A 16,795-nucleotide genomic window follows, 5' to 3' on the forward strand; every position below is an offset into this window, starting at 1 on the left:
GTGAAGGATGCTTCATCAGCGCCTCAGGACAGCCAGGGGCGGTGGCGTCTGGGCACACCTCTCCCGCACGGCCCAGCCAGGTGCCGGCGGTGGGAGGCGCCCCCAGCGTCCCTCCCGCGGCGGTGCGAGTGGCCGGGAGCCAAGGGGCCGGAGGGCAGGGCCGGGACGCCGGCCGGGCGGCGGGACAGGCGGGAGCGGGTGTCCGGCGGAGTTCAAGGCCGGTTCGGGGAGGAGGCCCCCGGCAGCCCTGCTGCCGCCGCCGCCGCTGCCGGCGGGGAAGGCGCCGGGGCCGCGGCGCGGGCGGGCGGCCCCGGGGAAGCAGCGCCCCCTCGCGGCGCAGCGGCCGCCGCTGCCCCGGCCCGCGGGGCGCGCCCGCCCCCGCCCCCCGGCCCCTGCGGAAAGTTGTCCCTGGCCCCGGAGCCACCCGCCTCCCGCCTCCCGCTTCCTGCCCCGCCGCCGCCGATTGGCCCGCCGCGCGCCCAGGAATGCGAGCCATCCCTTTAAAGCCGCGCGCGGCGGCGGCGCCCGCAGTGTCCCGGCAGCGCTGCCGCAGCCCCCGCCGTCTCTCGCCCTCCCGCGCCGGGGCAGTCGGGGCTCCCGCGGGAATTGGTCGCCGCTACCCAGAGGCCGGCGCTGACCGCCTAGATCGCTCTTGCCGCAGGTGAGTGCAGAGGCGACTCTCGCTGTCCTGTCCGAGGGCGGCCGGGGACACCTGCCCCGTCCCCGCCGCGCTCCCTCCCTCCCTCCCTGCCTGCGGGAGCCGCGCTGGCTCCGCGGCGGCCCGCGTGGGGTCCCGGGTGGGACGGCAGCGCGGTGACCTTCTTACCTGTGTGTGTGTCCGCAGGCTGGTTCGGAGACAGACCTTTGCCATGGGGCCAGCGACTGCGCTCTGCCTCCTGCTCCTCGTGCTCGGAGGCTCAGAGACCAAGCGCACCGCAGGTAAGGCCACCTCTGTGCTGGTCCCGAAGCAGGCAGAGAAGGGGGAACATAAAACAAAACACTTCTTTGGTGCCTGTTCAGGCAGATGGAGTTGTGCTCGGTGGTGAAGAGTTCTGAAGCGTTCAGTGAACAAAACCGTTTCAACCTGAACATCAGCTAGTTGGGAACAGAAAACTTCCTCTGGTGTGGAATTTGTGTAACCTTCAGAAATAGGAGTGCAGAGTCTCCAGGACTTGAGCGTGTAGCTGCACTGGGCAGAGGAAAGGGGGAATATAATGCAGGAACTGTCTGAAGAAGGAGTGGGGCAGTAGGGTACCATCATGGTGCCATAAAGAAGCTGCTACTGTGCTTGCTGTCACTCAACTGGATTAAGCAAATTCACTTTGCCGTGTCCTAGCATAGGAATACTGCAGTCAGGACTTTGCTGTCTCCTTCTCCTCTGCTACAGTAAACTGAGGTGCCAGAATGCCTGCTACCTTTGTATGTCAGTCAGCGGGTACCTGGCAGTCCTGTGCTGACTGGCTCCTGTACAAGAATGCACATGTTCTGCCACGCTGCAGCTCCTGGGGGGACTGCTGCACCATCAGAGCTACCTCTGATGTGAGGTGCTCTGCCATGCATGATGTGTACCAGGAGCCAAAATGTTAAGTAATTGTGGAAGATATGCACTTACTCAGCCTTTTCTTGTACTCTTCTCATGATGCTTCTCCTGATTTCTCTCTGCAGAGTCCAGGAATGATGATAACAGTGTTTTTGATCTCTTTGAACTCATTGGCTTCATGCGGAAGGGAGGTGGGCGCCGGGCACCCGGGGTGTACCTGGTGAAGGGACCAGAATCCTCCAGCCCTGCTTACCGCATTGAGGATGCCAGTCGCATCCCTGCTGTCCCTGACTCAAAGTTCCAAGACTTATTAGATGCCATTCATGCTGAGAAGGGCTTCATCCTCCTGGCCACTCTCCGGCAAGCCAAGAAAAGCAGAGGCACGCTCCTGTCTGTGGAACAGAAAGATGGCTCTGGTCATGTCTTCAGTCTAGTATCAAATGGCAAGGCAGGCTCCCTGGACCTGAGCCTTTCTGGTGATGGCAAGCAGCAATTAGTGTCAGTAGAGGATGTCTTGCTAGCTACAGGACACTGGAAGAATATCACCCTGTTTGTGCAGGAGGACCGAGCTCAGCTCTATGTGGGGTGTGAAAAAATGGAGAATGCTGAACTGGATATCCCCATCCAGAACATCTTCACTAGGGACTTGGCCAGCAGTGCCAGGCTCCGTATTGCCAAAGGGGGAGTCAATGACAACTTCCAGGTAAGACTTTCACCAAGGTTTTTGCCTAGTATTTGCAGTCATATGCTTTGAAGGTGCATTAGCTACTCAAACAGCTTAAAAAGCTACAAAGACCTCTCAATCTAGTAAACTTTAATAATGGAATTTGAAGGATGAAGTATTAGATTTGTAGGGATGGAACTTTCTGCAGCACTAAGAAAGCACTAAAGCTTCAACACAGGTAGCTTCATAGCATAGTGGTAGCTTCATTGCTCAGCTTCCCAAATGAGGTTCAGAAATTCATGAGGTTTTTTTGTTCCTGTCTGGAGAGTTGCCAGGTCCTTGTGATCAAGGATGAGATTGTTAGGAAGCAGGGCTTGTTTTCATTAAAGAGACTAGAGAAATATGTTTCACTTTTCCATGTCTCTGTCATGAAATTACTCTTACATGGCCTTCAGTCTGTCCATGCAAGTGGTACTTCTTTCCCTTGAAGTTCTTGCAAGTAGCTGTAATTCTTCCTCCATCCACAGGGACTGCTGCAGAATGTGCGGTTTGTGTTTGGAACAACTCTGGAAACTATCCTGAGGAACAAAGGCTGCTCCAGCTGTAAGTTTACAATCTTCTGAATTCAATGACCTATTAAAAATAAGATTTCTCATTACATTAGAAAGACAAGTTGAAACAGAACTCAGAAGTATGCTGACATGCAAATCCACATTGCATAAGATATAAGATTATATTTCTGCAGGCACCCTTGTGAATCTGGTGGCAGCTGTTTAGCAGGTGTTAGCCTGGAATGATAAATGCACATGGTAAAAAATGCATTTACTATGCCTGGTTTTTCTCTCAGCCACTAGTGCAATCATTACTTTGGACAATCCCATCAATGGTTCCAGCCCAGCTATCCGCACTAATTACATTGGCCATAAAACAAAGGACATCCAAGCAGTCTGCGGATTTTCCTGTGATGAACTAACAAATATGTTTGTGGAACTGCAAGGGCTTCGGTCCATGGTTACAACACTTCAAGACAGAGTTCGCAAAGTGGTGAGTGTTGGTTAAATTCATGATACCTTTTTTTAACTGGCACTTAGTGCATTAGTTATAACCTGCCTTTTGAGAGGCTGTATAAACAGTAATAAATTTACTTTGACTTTTGTGAAAAAGGGTGTTTTCTGTATTAACTTCTAAATATCTTCTCTTTGCTTCTCACACTCCTTCCCCAAGACTGAAGAAAATGAAATCATTGCCAAAGTGGTCCAGATCACTCCTGGAGCATGCATTCATAATGGAATCTTGCACAAAAATAAAGATGAGTGGACTATTGACAGCTGCACTGAATGTACTTGCCAGGTAAGATTCCTCACATCCATAAATCCTCTGAATAAAAACTCAGGAGAAAGAATGGAGATATTTCTAAATTATAGTCTTTGTTAGACTGAATCATACACAGAATTGGGCATACTAGACAACCAATAGAATTATTCAGTTTATTGCATTCTACTAGATCTCTGGTAAAAGCAGCTTTCATACAGTGTTACAACAGCAGTATTTTAGAAAACTGTACAGAACATTGCTCTAAAATGGCTATTAACATCCTTTTACTTCCCTAATTTGGGAAATGCCTGTATTCTTTACACAAGTCCATAAGTAAACTAAAAGTCAGCATCAGTAGAACAAATGTATAATACTATTGGCTTTGCTTCCTGGAATACTTTAGATCTACCTTCTGTCCTCACTGAACCTCCTGCTGGCTTGGTAGGATACCATGTTCTAGTACTCAGTAAAGGCACTTAAACTTGGGCTGTTTATCTAGCAAATGCTTCTAGCTCTTTCCTATTAGCTGTTACAGATTATATGGAAGAGCAATCCCTTTCAGATTTCAGCTTAACTGTTTAAATCCCAGGATCACCTGGGAAGATATCTGTGCTTTGTTTCACTTCTGTGGAATGTTGTAAACACACACAAAACATGCAGATTCAGGATTTCTTTAAACTATTTGCTTGTTCCTTCTAAGTATACCCTAGCAAAAGCTTCTTGGAGCACCAGTCTACTGAAGAATGGGTTAACTAGCCTGACAATCCTTAGAAACTAAAAGCTATTTGTATGTGTGCAATCCAAGGCATCTCAAATTCTGCATCTGCTTCTTTAGCTCTTGGCATCTTTTGTCTTGTAGTCAGCAAATGATACTGACTTCTGCATTTGCCTCTTTCCTACTGACCTTCTTACTCAGTGTTAGCTGTAATTGCCTTAATCTAGTCATTTGCTCGGGGAGACTAAAATAGTAATCGTGAAAGCTTTCTTCAGACAAAGCTGCTACCTTCAAGAAACAAAACTACAGACTGCCCTTTAGGTCTCATTGAGATTGGAGGTGGGTGTTCTTACCCTGCCTGTTTGGCTTACAGATCAAAACCTCTAAGTATAAGTTACAGATTTCATAGCTCTTGAGCAGAGTCCACTAAACTCATTTTATCTCTACCATATAATTAGCTTAAATCCATATTAACTGAAAAGAAAGTTGGCTTCTCGTTTTTGTTTTGTTTCCTTGAAGTCTGACCTTATACTTTGGGAATCACATAGTAATCCTTTACTCTAGCCAGGATCTGATATCTACTCCTAATAAACTTCTGCGAAACAAAAAATAATGTGTGAGAATGGAAATGAGATGAAGTTTGATGAAAATGCCTGGGACTACTCTTGGGTTATATTGGCTCTAACTACAAGGATCTCTGCTTAAGATCTGCTATTAAGTGCTGCAGAAAAGATCTCTATTATTTAACCAGACTCTAGACATTGTTTATATTCTACTTGCTTATTGCAATTCTCACAATTCTTTATAGAACTCTGCTACTATATGCCGGAAAGTGTCCTGTCCTCTCATGCCTTGTTCCAATGCCACTGTGCCTGATGGGGAGTGCTGTCCCCGGTGCTGGCGTAAGTACTTAGTATGCTCATACTTTATAGCAGTTGGCTTCATCTAACTAGACACATGCTGCTCTGAAGTATCTCACAACTGGATATACAAGGATAACTTTGCACTGCTGAAGTACAGTTAGTCTGATACCTCTTTGAAGTTAATCACTTAGGTGGTGCATGTTCAATATTTTCTGCAATACGCAACATACTGAAATATTTGAGTTCATGGCCTTTATCTTGTCCAAGAAAGGAAGATGCCTGTGGCTTTTGAGGACAGCTGTGATCTTTTTGGTGGAGAGAGGGGTGGGAGAAAAGACTATGGAAAAACATGAAACATGTACATGGAGTCTTATTCAGAGCTGTATCCCTCTGCAGCTAGTGACTATGCCGATGATGGATGGTCTCCTTGGTCTGAATGGACCTCATGTTCAGTGACCTGTGGTAATGGAATTCAGCAGAGAGGACGTTCCTGTGACAGTCTCAATAACCGCTGCGAAGGGTCTTCTGTGCAGACTCGGACCTGCCACCTTCAGGAGTGCGATAAGAGATGTAAGTACTTAATCTCCTCATGCTGGTAGTAAAACATAGGCTGCTTTTACTGGCTTGACATTAACAGCAAAGATTACCATGTAGTTCTGTTGCTGGTGTGGATCACTGTCTTCTAGCTTTAAGGACTTTTATTAGTCAGGTAAAGGGGAGCAGATAGTGCAGTAAACAGGCATGTTTGGGCACTGCTCCCAGGACAAAATTTGACACCAGTTTAGGTATGAAATTTCTCTAGCAACAAAACTTGATCTGTGACCGTGCAGAGACTATCCATTATATATGGAGTCTTTGGTGCAGTTCTAGTACTGGCTACATCCTAGGTGCTCTGCAGCTGAAGTCTTCAGAAACTATTAATAACAGACATCTCTCTCCTGTAGTTAAACAGGATGGTGGCTGGAGTCACTGGTCACCGTGGTCGTCATGTTCTGTCACTTGTGGCACGGGCATCATCACTAGAATTCGTCTCTGCAACTCTCCAGTACCACAGCTGAATGGCAAACCTTGTGAGGGTGAGGCAAGAGAAAACAAACCCTGCCAGAAAGATCCTTGCCCAAGTAAGTGTGTCTTGGTGATATAACTACTATTTGGTGGCTTAAATGGTGATCTTCCAGAGTAGTTGCTATATAACCTAGTTCTAGAGTTCTTCTCTCTTTAAACTTGGAGGTGGGTCACGTAAAACCTCGTAAGTTAGTTTCAGATGAAACTAAACTATTTTCTATGCCTCCTCCATGGAGTCCTTTAATTCTGTCACTTATGTTGGAACAATGTCTGAAGTGCTCTCACTACAAAAATAATAGTCCTTAGTAGGTAGAAACTAGTTGTAGCACTGAATTTAAAGCTATATGTGTCTTCTAACTTCTATCTCCCTTCAGTTAATGGCAACTGGGGACCATGGTCTCCATGGGATGCTTGCACAGTGACATGTGGAGGAGGACTTCAAAAACGTAGCCGTCTCTGCAATAATCCTGAGCCTCAGTATGGAGGGAAGACTTGTGTAGGTGAAGCTAGAGGGACTCAGGTCTGCAACAAACAGGACTGTCCAATTGGTGAGTATCCCTTTTCCCATAAACTTCTGAAGATTGTTGACAATCTTGAAAATACTGATTTAAAAATTTTACATAAGTCTGTAAAACATAAGTGCTAGAATTTTAAGCCAGGATATAAGTCAAATACAGTACTGTAGCCTCATGGTAAGAATCCCCCACTGTAACATTTTCTCATTTGTTTTACAGACGGGTGTCTGTCTAATCCCTGCTTTGCGGGGGCTACATGTACCAGCTCCCCTGATGGTTCCTGGAAGTGCGGTGCCTGTCCTGCTGGCTACCATGGTGATGGCATTCACTGCCAAGATATTGATGAGGTACGAAGAATGTAGCTTGCTCCTTGAAAGGGAAGGAAAGAAGATGGAGAGGGAGAATAGAATCAGTGTTTTCTAATGCTAACTGTTCTCCTCTATCTCAAACTCATTTCAGTGCAAAGAGGTTCCCGATGCCTGCTTTGTCTTCAACGGTGTGCACAGGTGTGAGAATACTGAACCTGGGTACAACTGTCTGCCTTGTCCACCACGTTTCACTGGAACACAGCCATTTGGTCGCAGTGTTGAGGATGCCATGACTAACAAACAGGTACCGTCAACTTGAAAACTGTTCTCGGTTATGAAATCTCACAAAATTTCTAAAAGAAAACCAAAAAATACCTATGCTTTTTAGGCAAGAAGAACTTGATATGTCTAATAAAACACCATCTTCTGTGATTCAAAAAAGAAGGAACATTAAGCAGTTTCTACTGGAGTTCAAAATGAGTTATAAAATAAATGCTCTCCCCAGCCATGGAGGGCTCAAATGTTATACACAATTTTAGTTGTAATTTAGGAGCAAATCAGCATTCACTAATGATACAACAATATGTGCCTCAAAGGTATCTTAGTTCTTGGTTTCATTTGAAAACATAAGGTTTGAACAAGAGAAATAACTAGTGCCAAGACAGGTACTGGAGCTGGGGACTAGAAGAATGTCATGCATAAGGCCATTTTTTTTTTTTCCTGATTGAAGGATAAAGATTTGTTTGAATTTCTGGAGGGGAAAAAAATGAGGGATAAAAAGATGGGTTTAGTGAGTTTTTAATTTCTGTATGGTCTTCTAGGTCTGCAAGCCACGTAATCCATGCACTGATGGAACACATGACTGCAACAAGAATGCCAAATGCAATTACCTTGGCCACTTCAGTGACCCCATGTATCGCTGTGAATGTAAACCAGGCTATGCTGGTAATGGCATAATTTGTGGAGAAGATACTGACTTGGATGGATGGCCAAATGAGAACCTTGTTTGTGTTGCCAATGCCACTTACCACTGTAAAAAAGTGAGTTTATCCTCTTTTCCCATCTACCACTATAACAGCCTGACTATCTAAGAAATACACAGAACTTGTTAGGTTTGGGGTATACAGCCAGTCTCTGTCTAGTTAGGGCTATTAAACTATCTTCTCTGCAAATAACCCTCTAGGGGTAGAAGAGTTGTAAGGATACCATTGTCAAGGCATTGCTAGGAGGCTCTTGCTGTTGCTGTATTGCTTTATGGGGAAAAATGAAGCCCGACACAATTACAAACACTTGTTGTAAGTGTTCTAGGAAAATTCTAGTTTAGGCTACATGTCTATCAGCTTTGTAGTTATCTCCAGGGGAAGAAGAATGGTAAGATTCTTAAAAGCAAACCAATCTTTATTTTTAAAATTATTTGCACTGTGGCTTTCTTATCTTAGTCATTACTTATCACAGTAATGACTAGCTTAATTTGAGAGAATTACAGTAAGATAACACCTACCTAGTTGAGGTATTGTGATTTTTGCCTGATGGTTAGATTTTATCTGCTGAAATCCCTGTTGTATTCACACCAGGAGTGAATGCATCTGTGTACTTTATCCTTTCTAGGATAACTGCCCTAATCTGCCTAACTCTGGGCAGGAAGACTATGATAAGGATGGGATTGGTGATGCCTGTGACAATGATGATGATGATGATGGCATTCCTGATGACCGGGTAAGACAACAGAAAAGAACAGCCTTTGAGAATGTGGCTCTCTCATTCCTCTTCCTAAACATGAAGTCTAGCTTCTGACCTTAAGATTAAGAGAACATCATAGGAAATTGCTGGCACTGACAGCTATCCTAGAAACCTTTGTCCTGCATAGTTATGCATATCTAACTTTCTGCAGCTGTTTGAGCTTTGGCAGTGAATTTTCATTTTTATTCAGCCATTCTTACACTCATGTAAGCAATGGAGTGTTTTGATATAGTAGCATTCCAGTCTGAACTGTTTCCCTGCCTTTATTTCTTCTGGTTAAAGCTTTAATTTGACTCTTTTTAAAGCTTGACTTCTGTCTTGCTTTTTCAGGACAACTGTCCATTTATCTACAACCCCCAGCAGTATGACTATGACAGGGATGATGTTGGTGACCGCTGTGATAACTGTCCCTACAATCACAACCCTGATCAAACAGACACTGACAATAATGGAGAAGGAGATGCGTGTGCAGTAGATATTGATGGAGATGGTAGGTGGCCTCTAATCTCTGAAGAATCAAATGTACCCAATGTACTACCAATTTCCTACAAAAGTTTCATCCCTGAACACAAGTTCTCCAGTGGTGGTTTCAGGACATTAAGGCTACTGAAGGAACAGTTAGGGCTAATGGAGACTCATTTTGGAATGTATACGTTTTGGCACAGTTCAATTCTAGCTCTGCTCTCACAGGCAGTAGGAACAGATGTGTGTGGCAGACCTAGTGATGAGTCAAGTTCCAAAGCTTTCAAATGCTGTTCAAAATGCTTTCAAAAATATATCAAGAAGTGTGGGAGGCTTTACACAGTCCTTTGCAGCATTTATGTCTGACTTTCATTCATGAACTTTTCTAATTTTGCAGGGGTGCTTAATGAAAGGGACAACTGCCAGTATGTCTATAATGTAGACCAGAGGGATACAGACTTGGATGGTGTTGGAGATCAGTGCGATAACTGTCCCCTGGAACACAATCCTGACCAGGTATGGGATTTGCATTGTGTAAATAGAGAACTGGTGTGATAAATATATATGTTGTGTGTTGTAGAAAATATTTGAACAAGTCACACCTTAAATTTGACTTGTCATAAATCATTCTTAATAATTTCCCAAATGGTGCCTCTATCAAATAACATACCCTCACAGTTTGAACAGCTGTTAGGCGTTTTCTGAAAAGTAACTCTAGCGAAGATCTGTGAGAGTACTGCTTGTACTTGTATCCTAAATATTTCTTCATTTTGTCAGTTGTGATGATCCTCATAGTGAGAATATGAAATACTTTGGGAGCACTGTATGAAATTTAGGTAGTAGGAACTACCTTCTTCAGAGCCTCTAGTGATGTGTTTACTTAGACATAAAGTTGCACTTCAGTCTTTGTCTCTAAGCTTGAGGCTTATTTCAGAAGATAACTTTTATACCAGTAAGTTGAAGGCAGCACAATTTGATTTTCTCTAAGGAAAAGGCATATTCATAGTTTTAGAAGTCCCTTCATAAGATACAGAGGGATCCAGACTCTCAGACAGCTTACTGATTCAAAAACATTCGAAGGCAGAAGTAGATAAAGCCTGTGCCATCTTGTCAGCTAAAAGACTTAAGTTTAAGAGCATCAGGGACATGGTTGAAGGGTTAGAAAAGCTAATCAGTGGAATGTAACGTAGTGTAGCCTAAAAGCAGTGTTATTCAAAGGTTTTAACAAATAATGTAAAATTTCTTAGTCACTGTCACTTGCTTTACTACTTCCCCACCTGAGGGAGGGAATTGTCTGAAGATGCTTTCAGGCAGCGTTTCTCTTATGGCTTTGTCTTAATGTAAGGCTCTAACAGCTTTCCAAACACTTTTCTAATCAAGGTCTAGAAGTGGTGATAATAGATTTCAAATGGCAGAACTAGTACTACTCAAACTGTGTAGTACGCCTCCTGCCTCCACCAGCACCAGGGTCATCCACCAGTGTTAACAAGACTACTAAACTAAGCCTTGAGCAAGCTCAGGGATGATGGGATTGTTTTTATTTCAGCAGCTGATTAAGCAAATGATAGGCTAAAATACGTGATCAGCAAGCACAGCAGTTAATGCAGTCCATGACCACTACGGGAACAACTGTCTTGACTGATGAATCAGGGGATGTGAAGAACATCATAGGCTTTTATGATAAAGAAAATTATGATATGGTGTAGAAGCTGTAAACTAAGACTTTGTAGACTCTGTTTTAATGTTACAGTCTCTAATGACTAGGTACAGAGTAGTCCTACCCTTGTATGGCCCTTGAAACCACACTGCTGCCAAGCAAGGTGAGCAGTAAAGTACCCTGCATCCAATATAGTAGACTAGTGACAGAAGAGTCATGTGGCAGAAGGGAGAAGATAAGCTGATGACCACACCGCTTTCTGATGCTGTGGATTCAAATTAAAACCAGGGCAGGACAAAAGTAGGATAAAACCAGGTAGCACAGGCAGCTCTGTGTGTATTAATCCATTCACTACATCCATCTTTGCTCTTGATAAAGCAAGCAGAAATCTCAGGTAACTCTAGATATTAAAATTTCTATTTCAGAGACTCCTATCTCAGCCTTCTTTAATTGGCTTTTTAAAATGTTTCTTTTCTCCTCTCATAGGAAGACACCGATTCTGACCGCATAGGAGATCAGTGTGACAACAACCAGGACATAGATGAAGATGGCCATCAAAATAATCTTGATAACTGCCCCTATGTGCCCAATGCCAATCAAGCTGACCATGACAAGGATGGAAAAGGTGATGCCTGTGACCATGATGATGACAATGATGGTATCCCTGATGACAAAGATAACTGCAGATTGGTTGCCAACCCAGATCAAGCTGATTCTGATGGTAAGATGGCCAGTATTATAATAACACTTTAAGAGTATCTTCCAATAGTTTGATGCTATTTTTTTCATGCTCTTCAGCATTGAACAAAAATTCCAAGTAACAGAAAACTAGGATGTCTGTACTGTTGTTGTCGTGCTTCTCGGGAGTAAAGAGCAATGTAAAAATGGCCCCATACCCAACTTATTCCTAAATCGCTATCAGGCTGGAGGGAAAGGGCATTTATACAGTATCTGTTGCAGCTTCTTTCATGTGTCTGCCAGGAGTAGCTGGGCAGTCAGAGTTCTGCAATTAAACTCCCAAGCTGTAAGACTCAGAATCAAACAAAGCTGGTGACAAAATGGTAAAATTACTTTTATCCTGCAGGTGATGGACGTGGAGATGCTTGCAAAGATGACTTTGACCAAGACAGTGTGCCAGACATTGATGATATCTGCCCTGAAAATGTGGAAATTAGTGAGACTGATTTCCGAAGATTTCAGATGATTCCCCTGGATCCCAAAGGAACGTCCCAAAATGATCCAAACTGGGTTGTTCGTCACCAGGGTAAAGAACTGGTTCAGACAGTGAACTGTGACCCTGGCCTTGCAGTCGGTAAGGGAAAAAATGTAACTCTAACAGGCATTACACTGTTGTTTGGGGTTTTTTGGTTTGGTTTTGTGTGGCTTTGTTTGTTTGGGTTTGGGTTTGTTTCTTGGGGGGAGGGACGGAGGGTGGGTTGGTTGGTTGGTTGCTGTTGTGGGAGGAGAACCTGAGAAGTTACTAAGGAGTTGTTTAAGAACTGCAAAAGAGCAGCAGCACCTAAAGTTTTATCATTTAATGTCTCCACAGGTTTTGATGAATTCAATGCTGTGGACTTCAGTGGTACCTTCTTCATCAATACTGAAAGGGATGATGACTATGCTGGCTTTGTATTTGGCTACCAATCTAGCAGTCGTTTCTATGTTGTCATGTGGAAGCAGATCACTCAGTCTTACTGGGACTCCACACCAACCAAAGCTCAAGGCTACTCAGGTCTCTCCATCAAAGTTGTGAATTCCACCACTGGTCCAGGAGAACACCTTCGTAATGCTCTGTGGCACACAGGAAACACTCCTGGCCAGGTGAGAGTAGCAATTGCTACATGCTGAAGTACTCTTAATGTGATAACATGATTATTCCAATGCAGTAAACTACTCTTCTGTACTATAAGACAAGCTGTTCTTCCAACAAGTTAGACTTACAGGGGGTCTGCACATGCTGATCAGAGTGGCGAAATCTTTTTGGCAAAGACCAGTAACTTTGTAACTTTCCCCTAATGACTTACTTGAAGCCTTTAATAGTAATAATGATGATTGACAAGGCATCTTTATGTCAAAATAATGGCTATGTTATCTCAGGCCTCTGGCTAATAAAAAAATATTCTTTCATAGGTGAGAACTTTGTGGCATGATCCTCGTCACATAGGCTGGAAAGACTTCACTGCATACAGATGGCGTCTTAGCCATAGACCAAAGACTGGCTTCATCAGGTGAGCATCATCCTTTTATCTGAAATAATTATCCACAAGGGAAGTGGATGTCTGAAAAGATGAACCCAACAGAAGCTTGTCAAAGGTGGCTGAGCTATTTGTCTCTTTGTAGGGTTGTAATGTATGAAGGGAAGAAAATCATGGCAGACTCAGGACCAATCTATGATAAAACCTATGCTGGTGGTCGGCTAGGATTATTTGTCTTCTCTCAAGAAATGGTGTTCTTCTCAGATCTTAAATATGAATGCAGAGGTAAGGATGACATTGTATTTAAGAGATCCTGTATAAATTCAAGAAAGCCACTGTCAAGAAAAGATGAAGACAAGCTATAAGAGGGAAAGTTCACCCCTAATTTTTCATGGCTCAATCTCAAGCAAGGTCTGCAGGCAGACATAGAATACTTTCTTGATAAACTTTTCACAGTTAAAAGTTTTAAATGTGTAAAATCTAAGTATATTTCTACTGTGTTATTTCAAAGTATCAGAAATCCATGTTGAGTTCCACAGATTAAATATATCTTGAATCTCCTTTAAAATGCTGACTAGAATGAAACAACAATGAAACAGGTGGAAATGCAAAATATTTGCTTTAACAAGCAAAAAACTGATTTTTTAAAAGCAAGCAAAATATAAGGTTGTCCATATATTGCAGTCTTGTAGTTTAATGGAGCTAAGTGCATACAGCTACTCCTAGATGCTCTAGTCTTCTTAAATTGACTTCATCATGTAATGGTTACATAGACTGGATTCTGAAGTCTAACTCAAGAAAGTGCCTAAGCACTTTGAATTTTCTTTACAAATGTCTCTAGGCATTAATGACTTGGACACAGTCATGGATAATACACAGAAATACTTAAATATCTCAACATTTTCTTTTTCACAGATCCATAATCACAAGGTTGTTGGATTCAGAGACTATTTAAAAATGCTGGTAATTGCACCTTTTGAAACGTTTAGCCTTACAAATCCTGGGACCATTATATTATTCCTTCCTTTCTTCTTTCTTCGTAAATGTGGACTCGAAACACATGACCTGCCTCAAGAGAATGCTTTTGAGAGAATGAAAGTGAGAACATACTTGGTATCTGACCTCTGCTGAAATGGAAGGAAACAAATGTCTAGCGAACGAGAACTGTCTTCACTGAACAAGCACACTTCTTTCAGTAGGAAAGATATTTGTTTGCTGTTTATCACAGTGCAGTGTCACTGCCTCTCTAACTGGAGGTCCCATGGAGTAGCATTTTGTAAAAAGAACATCTTTGGATGTGCTGTGGACTACTTAAACTGAAGACCTTTCATTGTGTGGGGAAAAGGGGTCTTGGGTGGGAGGGGGAACTCTACATCTTTTTTCTTTATGGGGGAGAGGAATTTTAAGGAGGGCTGCACTACCTTGGTTTACATCCATTGAACTTGGAGAAAATATTTGTTTTTTATGTCATACCTTTCAGATAAAAACACAGCCTTACTCTATTTGTGGTGAGCTAGATCAGCTTACTGTAACTACACAGGACAAAACAGATATCCATCCTAAAACTAATTTCTGTCATGGGAGGAGGGAAAGAGGACAAAAACTGGTACACTGGATCAACCAGCTTTGGGAGAACTGGGATTTACAATTAAATTCTGTTTTTTCCTGATTAGATGCAGATCTTGCTTACCTTTATATGTTTTTCAGATAAGGTGCCAGAAAGCACCACCATCTCAGCTAGCAATGTGCTGTCCTTCAGGAGACTAGCATGTGCTTCACTTTTTATGGTTAAAGAGGCACAAAAATAATAGTAATGAAAACATTCCTTTTCTACATGCCATAGATGCCTTAAACCCTTCACTTCTTTGGAGGGGAGGAAAAGGGGCCTGTAGATAAAATTGTAAAATATTTATTTTTGCCTATTCTTGATTTATAATGACTGAGGGATTATTGATTAAAACAACAAGAAATGCGTCAAGACTATCCACCTAATCATTGGTACAAGTCTTCATGACTGTAAGATTGTAAATACAGATTATTTATTATCTCTGTTCTATACTGAAACTAGAGGGGGTTTAGTTGAGAAAAAAGAATCTTCTCTGGAGCAGATAGTGGTCATCTATTTGTTACAAAGAGCAATTTTCCCATAAAGGCTTTGAGGTGCAGGGAAAAGTGATGGGGTGGGAAGTGGGATGGTTGTTTTTCTCAGTCTGAGCTCAATGTTGGCTTTTTCTTTCTTTGTGCGAGGCAGTTAGTAGCCTGGCAGGCAACTGTTCTGCAGTGCTAAAATTCAAGTCCTTTTAGATGGTAGCAGTTTCTGTCCCATCCATAGTGCTAGAGATGAGGGAATGCCATTTACCATCTTAGTGTTATTCAGTGCTGGGAAACGTGTGTAGTGCTTTACCACGGGTCAGTGGGCCTAACACAAAGCCAGGATACCTGCCCTCAGGAGACTGCAGGAGAGTCACAATGACTGCCATCAGTAACCATTCAAACCGGCTGTTTGTGCCACTGCATGCTACGTATTGTAACTAATGATGTGCAGCTACAAAAGAAGGAATTCTTCATGGACTAGACAGAATTTCAGGAGCTCCTTGCAAAAGAGGGAGAGGGCTTGATGTACTTTAAAAGACTGTTTTCCCCAACAGAACGGGCAGCATCCTTATATGTATAATACTTCCTTGTCTTTTCAAAAAAACAGAAAGAAACGATCATGGTGAAAGTTTTACGTACAAATATTACCTCATTCTTGTGTGACTGAGAAAAACCTTTGGATTAAGAAGAGTTCAAATGTCTAACAAACTTTAAAGCTACTGTAGTACTAAAAAGTTAATGCTGTACATAGTCAAAATTTCTTTGCAGAAAATGTATTCCCAGTAAGGAAATGGCATTGGAAAAAAAAAAAAAGTCAAATACAATTTCTAATGTTGTATTATATTTTTTCCTGTCATCTCATATACCATTGCTTGTATTTTTATAAATTATTTTTTCTCATTGCCATTGTAATAGTTAATCACATAATTTTGTAGATAGGCTATTTAAATAATTTATCATGAAATGCTACCTGTAGATTTAGTGTTTCTATTTTTATAAAAAGTTTGCACACTGAAGATTTTTTGCTTCCCTCCTCCCGATGTTTTTGCTAGCATAATTTTCTAAGAATGTGCTTTTTTTTGTAAACATTTTTAACCGTTTTCCATTTTAAAGTTGTGTAAGTTGTACAATAAAGCTTCTTACATACAAAGAACAATAAACCACCAAGGACATTTATATTTATACTTTTGTGCTCTAGTTTTATTTGTGTTTTGTAATCTCTGGATCACTGATGTGTTATTTTTTGTCACATTTGGCTTCAGTGCAAGGTATCTCTATACTGTTTAATATTAAAACTATGCTGAGGCGATGCACCTGACCTGTTCCCTAGGTCTAACAGCTGCTCCACTTCAAGGCACTTCTGCAGTTACGTAGCATGGGCAGCTGGCACATCTGATTTTGAAGGCTGCACGTTAAGACTTCTGTAAGTGTAGACACAGTCATGCTGCTCTTGATGCAGCCACAAGGCAAAACCATCTGAGAGATTTCAATCATACCCAGTCATGCCTATCCCTTTTCACATGGAAAGAAGCAGTATACTGGCTGTTTGCAGGGGCAGAGGAATCTAGACTCTTCAAGACTGAAACAGCTAGTGTGATCAAAAAGCTGATGACACGGCACTATATCAACTTTCAGAACATGCTGCTAAAAATAAGAGCAGTCT

The 16,795-nt window shown here is 42.5% G+C and overlaps 2 protein-coding genes across 2 annotated transcripts in view; one reads left to right on the forward strand and one right to left on the reverse strand.

The window, feature by feature from the left end:
• The first annotated feature begins 548 nt into the window (after positions 1-548).
• On the forward strand, positions 549-16,364 carry THBS1 (thrombospondin 1). The gene is made up of 22 exons (XM_027896194.1): positions 549-661; positions 845-939; positions 1,666-2,243; positions 2,732-2,807; positions 3,052-3,248; positions 3,429-3,554; positions 5,042-5,135; positions 5,493-5,666; positions 6,041-6,217; positions 6,536-6,709; positions 6,896-7,023; positions 7,136-7,288; positions 7,806-8,024; positions 8,593-8,700; positions 9,055-9,214; positions 9,584-9,702; positions 11,330-11,564; positions 11,928-12,155; positions 12,393-12,664; positions 12,974-13,071; positions 13,184-13,323; positions 13,954-16,364. Exons 2-22 carry the CDS (start codon positions 870-872, stop codon positions 13,959-13,961), a joined length of 3,534 nt encoding a protein of 1,177 aa, XP_027751995.1. The 5' UTR covers positions 549-661; positions 845-869; the 3' UTR covers positions 13,962-16,364.
• FSIP1 (fibrous sheath interacting protein 1) overlaps positions 7,232-16,795 on the reverse strand; it is a 90,871-nt gene continuing 81,307 nt past the window's right edge. The window contains exon 13 of the mRNA XM_027896198.1: positions 7,232-7,337. Within this exon, the coding sequence (XP_027751999.1) occupies positions 7,327-7,337 (11 nt within the window). The 3' untranslated portion in view covers positions 7,232-7,326. The remainder of the gene's footprint in view (positions 7,338-16,795) is intronic.

Source organism: Empidonax traillii, unplaced genomic scaffold (assembly GCF_003031625.1).
Source record: "Empidonax traillii isolate 1590-97213 ecotype Southwest subspecies unplaced genomic scaffold, ASM303162v1 scaffold487:size479533, whole genome shotgun sequence".
In the NCBI taxonomy this organism is placed as follows: Eukaryota; Metazoa; Chordata; class Aves; order Passeriformes; family Tyrannidae; genus Empidonax; species Empidonax traillii.

Bases quoted from the DNA above. Each gene is read 5' to 3' on its own strand.
- THBS1 (XM_027896194.1), top strand. From the start codon at position 870: ATGGGGCCAGCGACTGCGCTCTGCCTCCTGCTCCTCGTGCTCGGAGGC. The intron at 940-1,665 runs GTAAGGCCACCT...TTCTCTCTGCAG, and splicing joins AGAGACCAAGCGCACCGCAG to AGTCCAGGAATGATGATAAC. The intron at 6,218-6,535 runs GTAAGTGTGTCT...ATCTCCCTTCAG, and splicing joins CCAGAAAGATCCTTGCCCAA to TTAATGGCAACTGGGGACCA.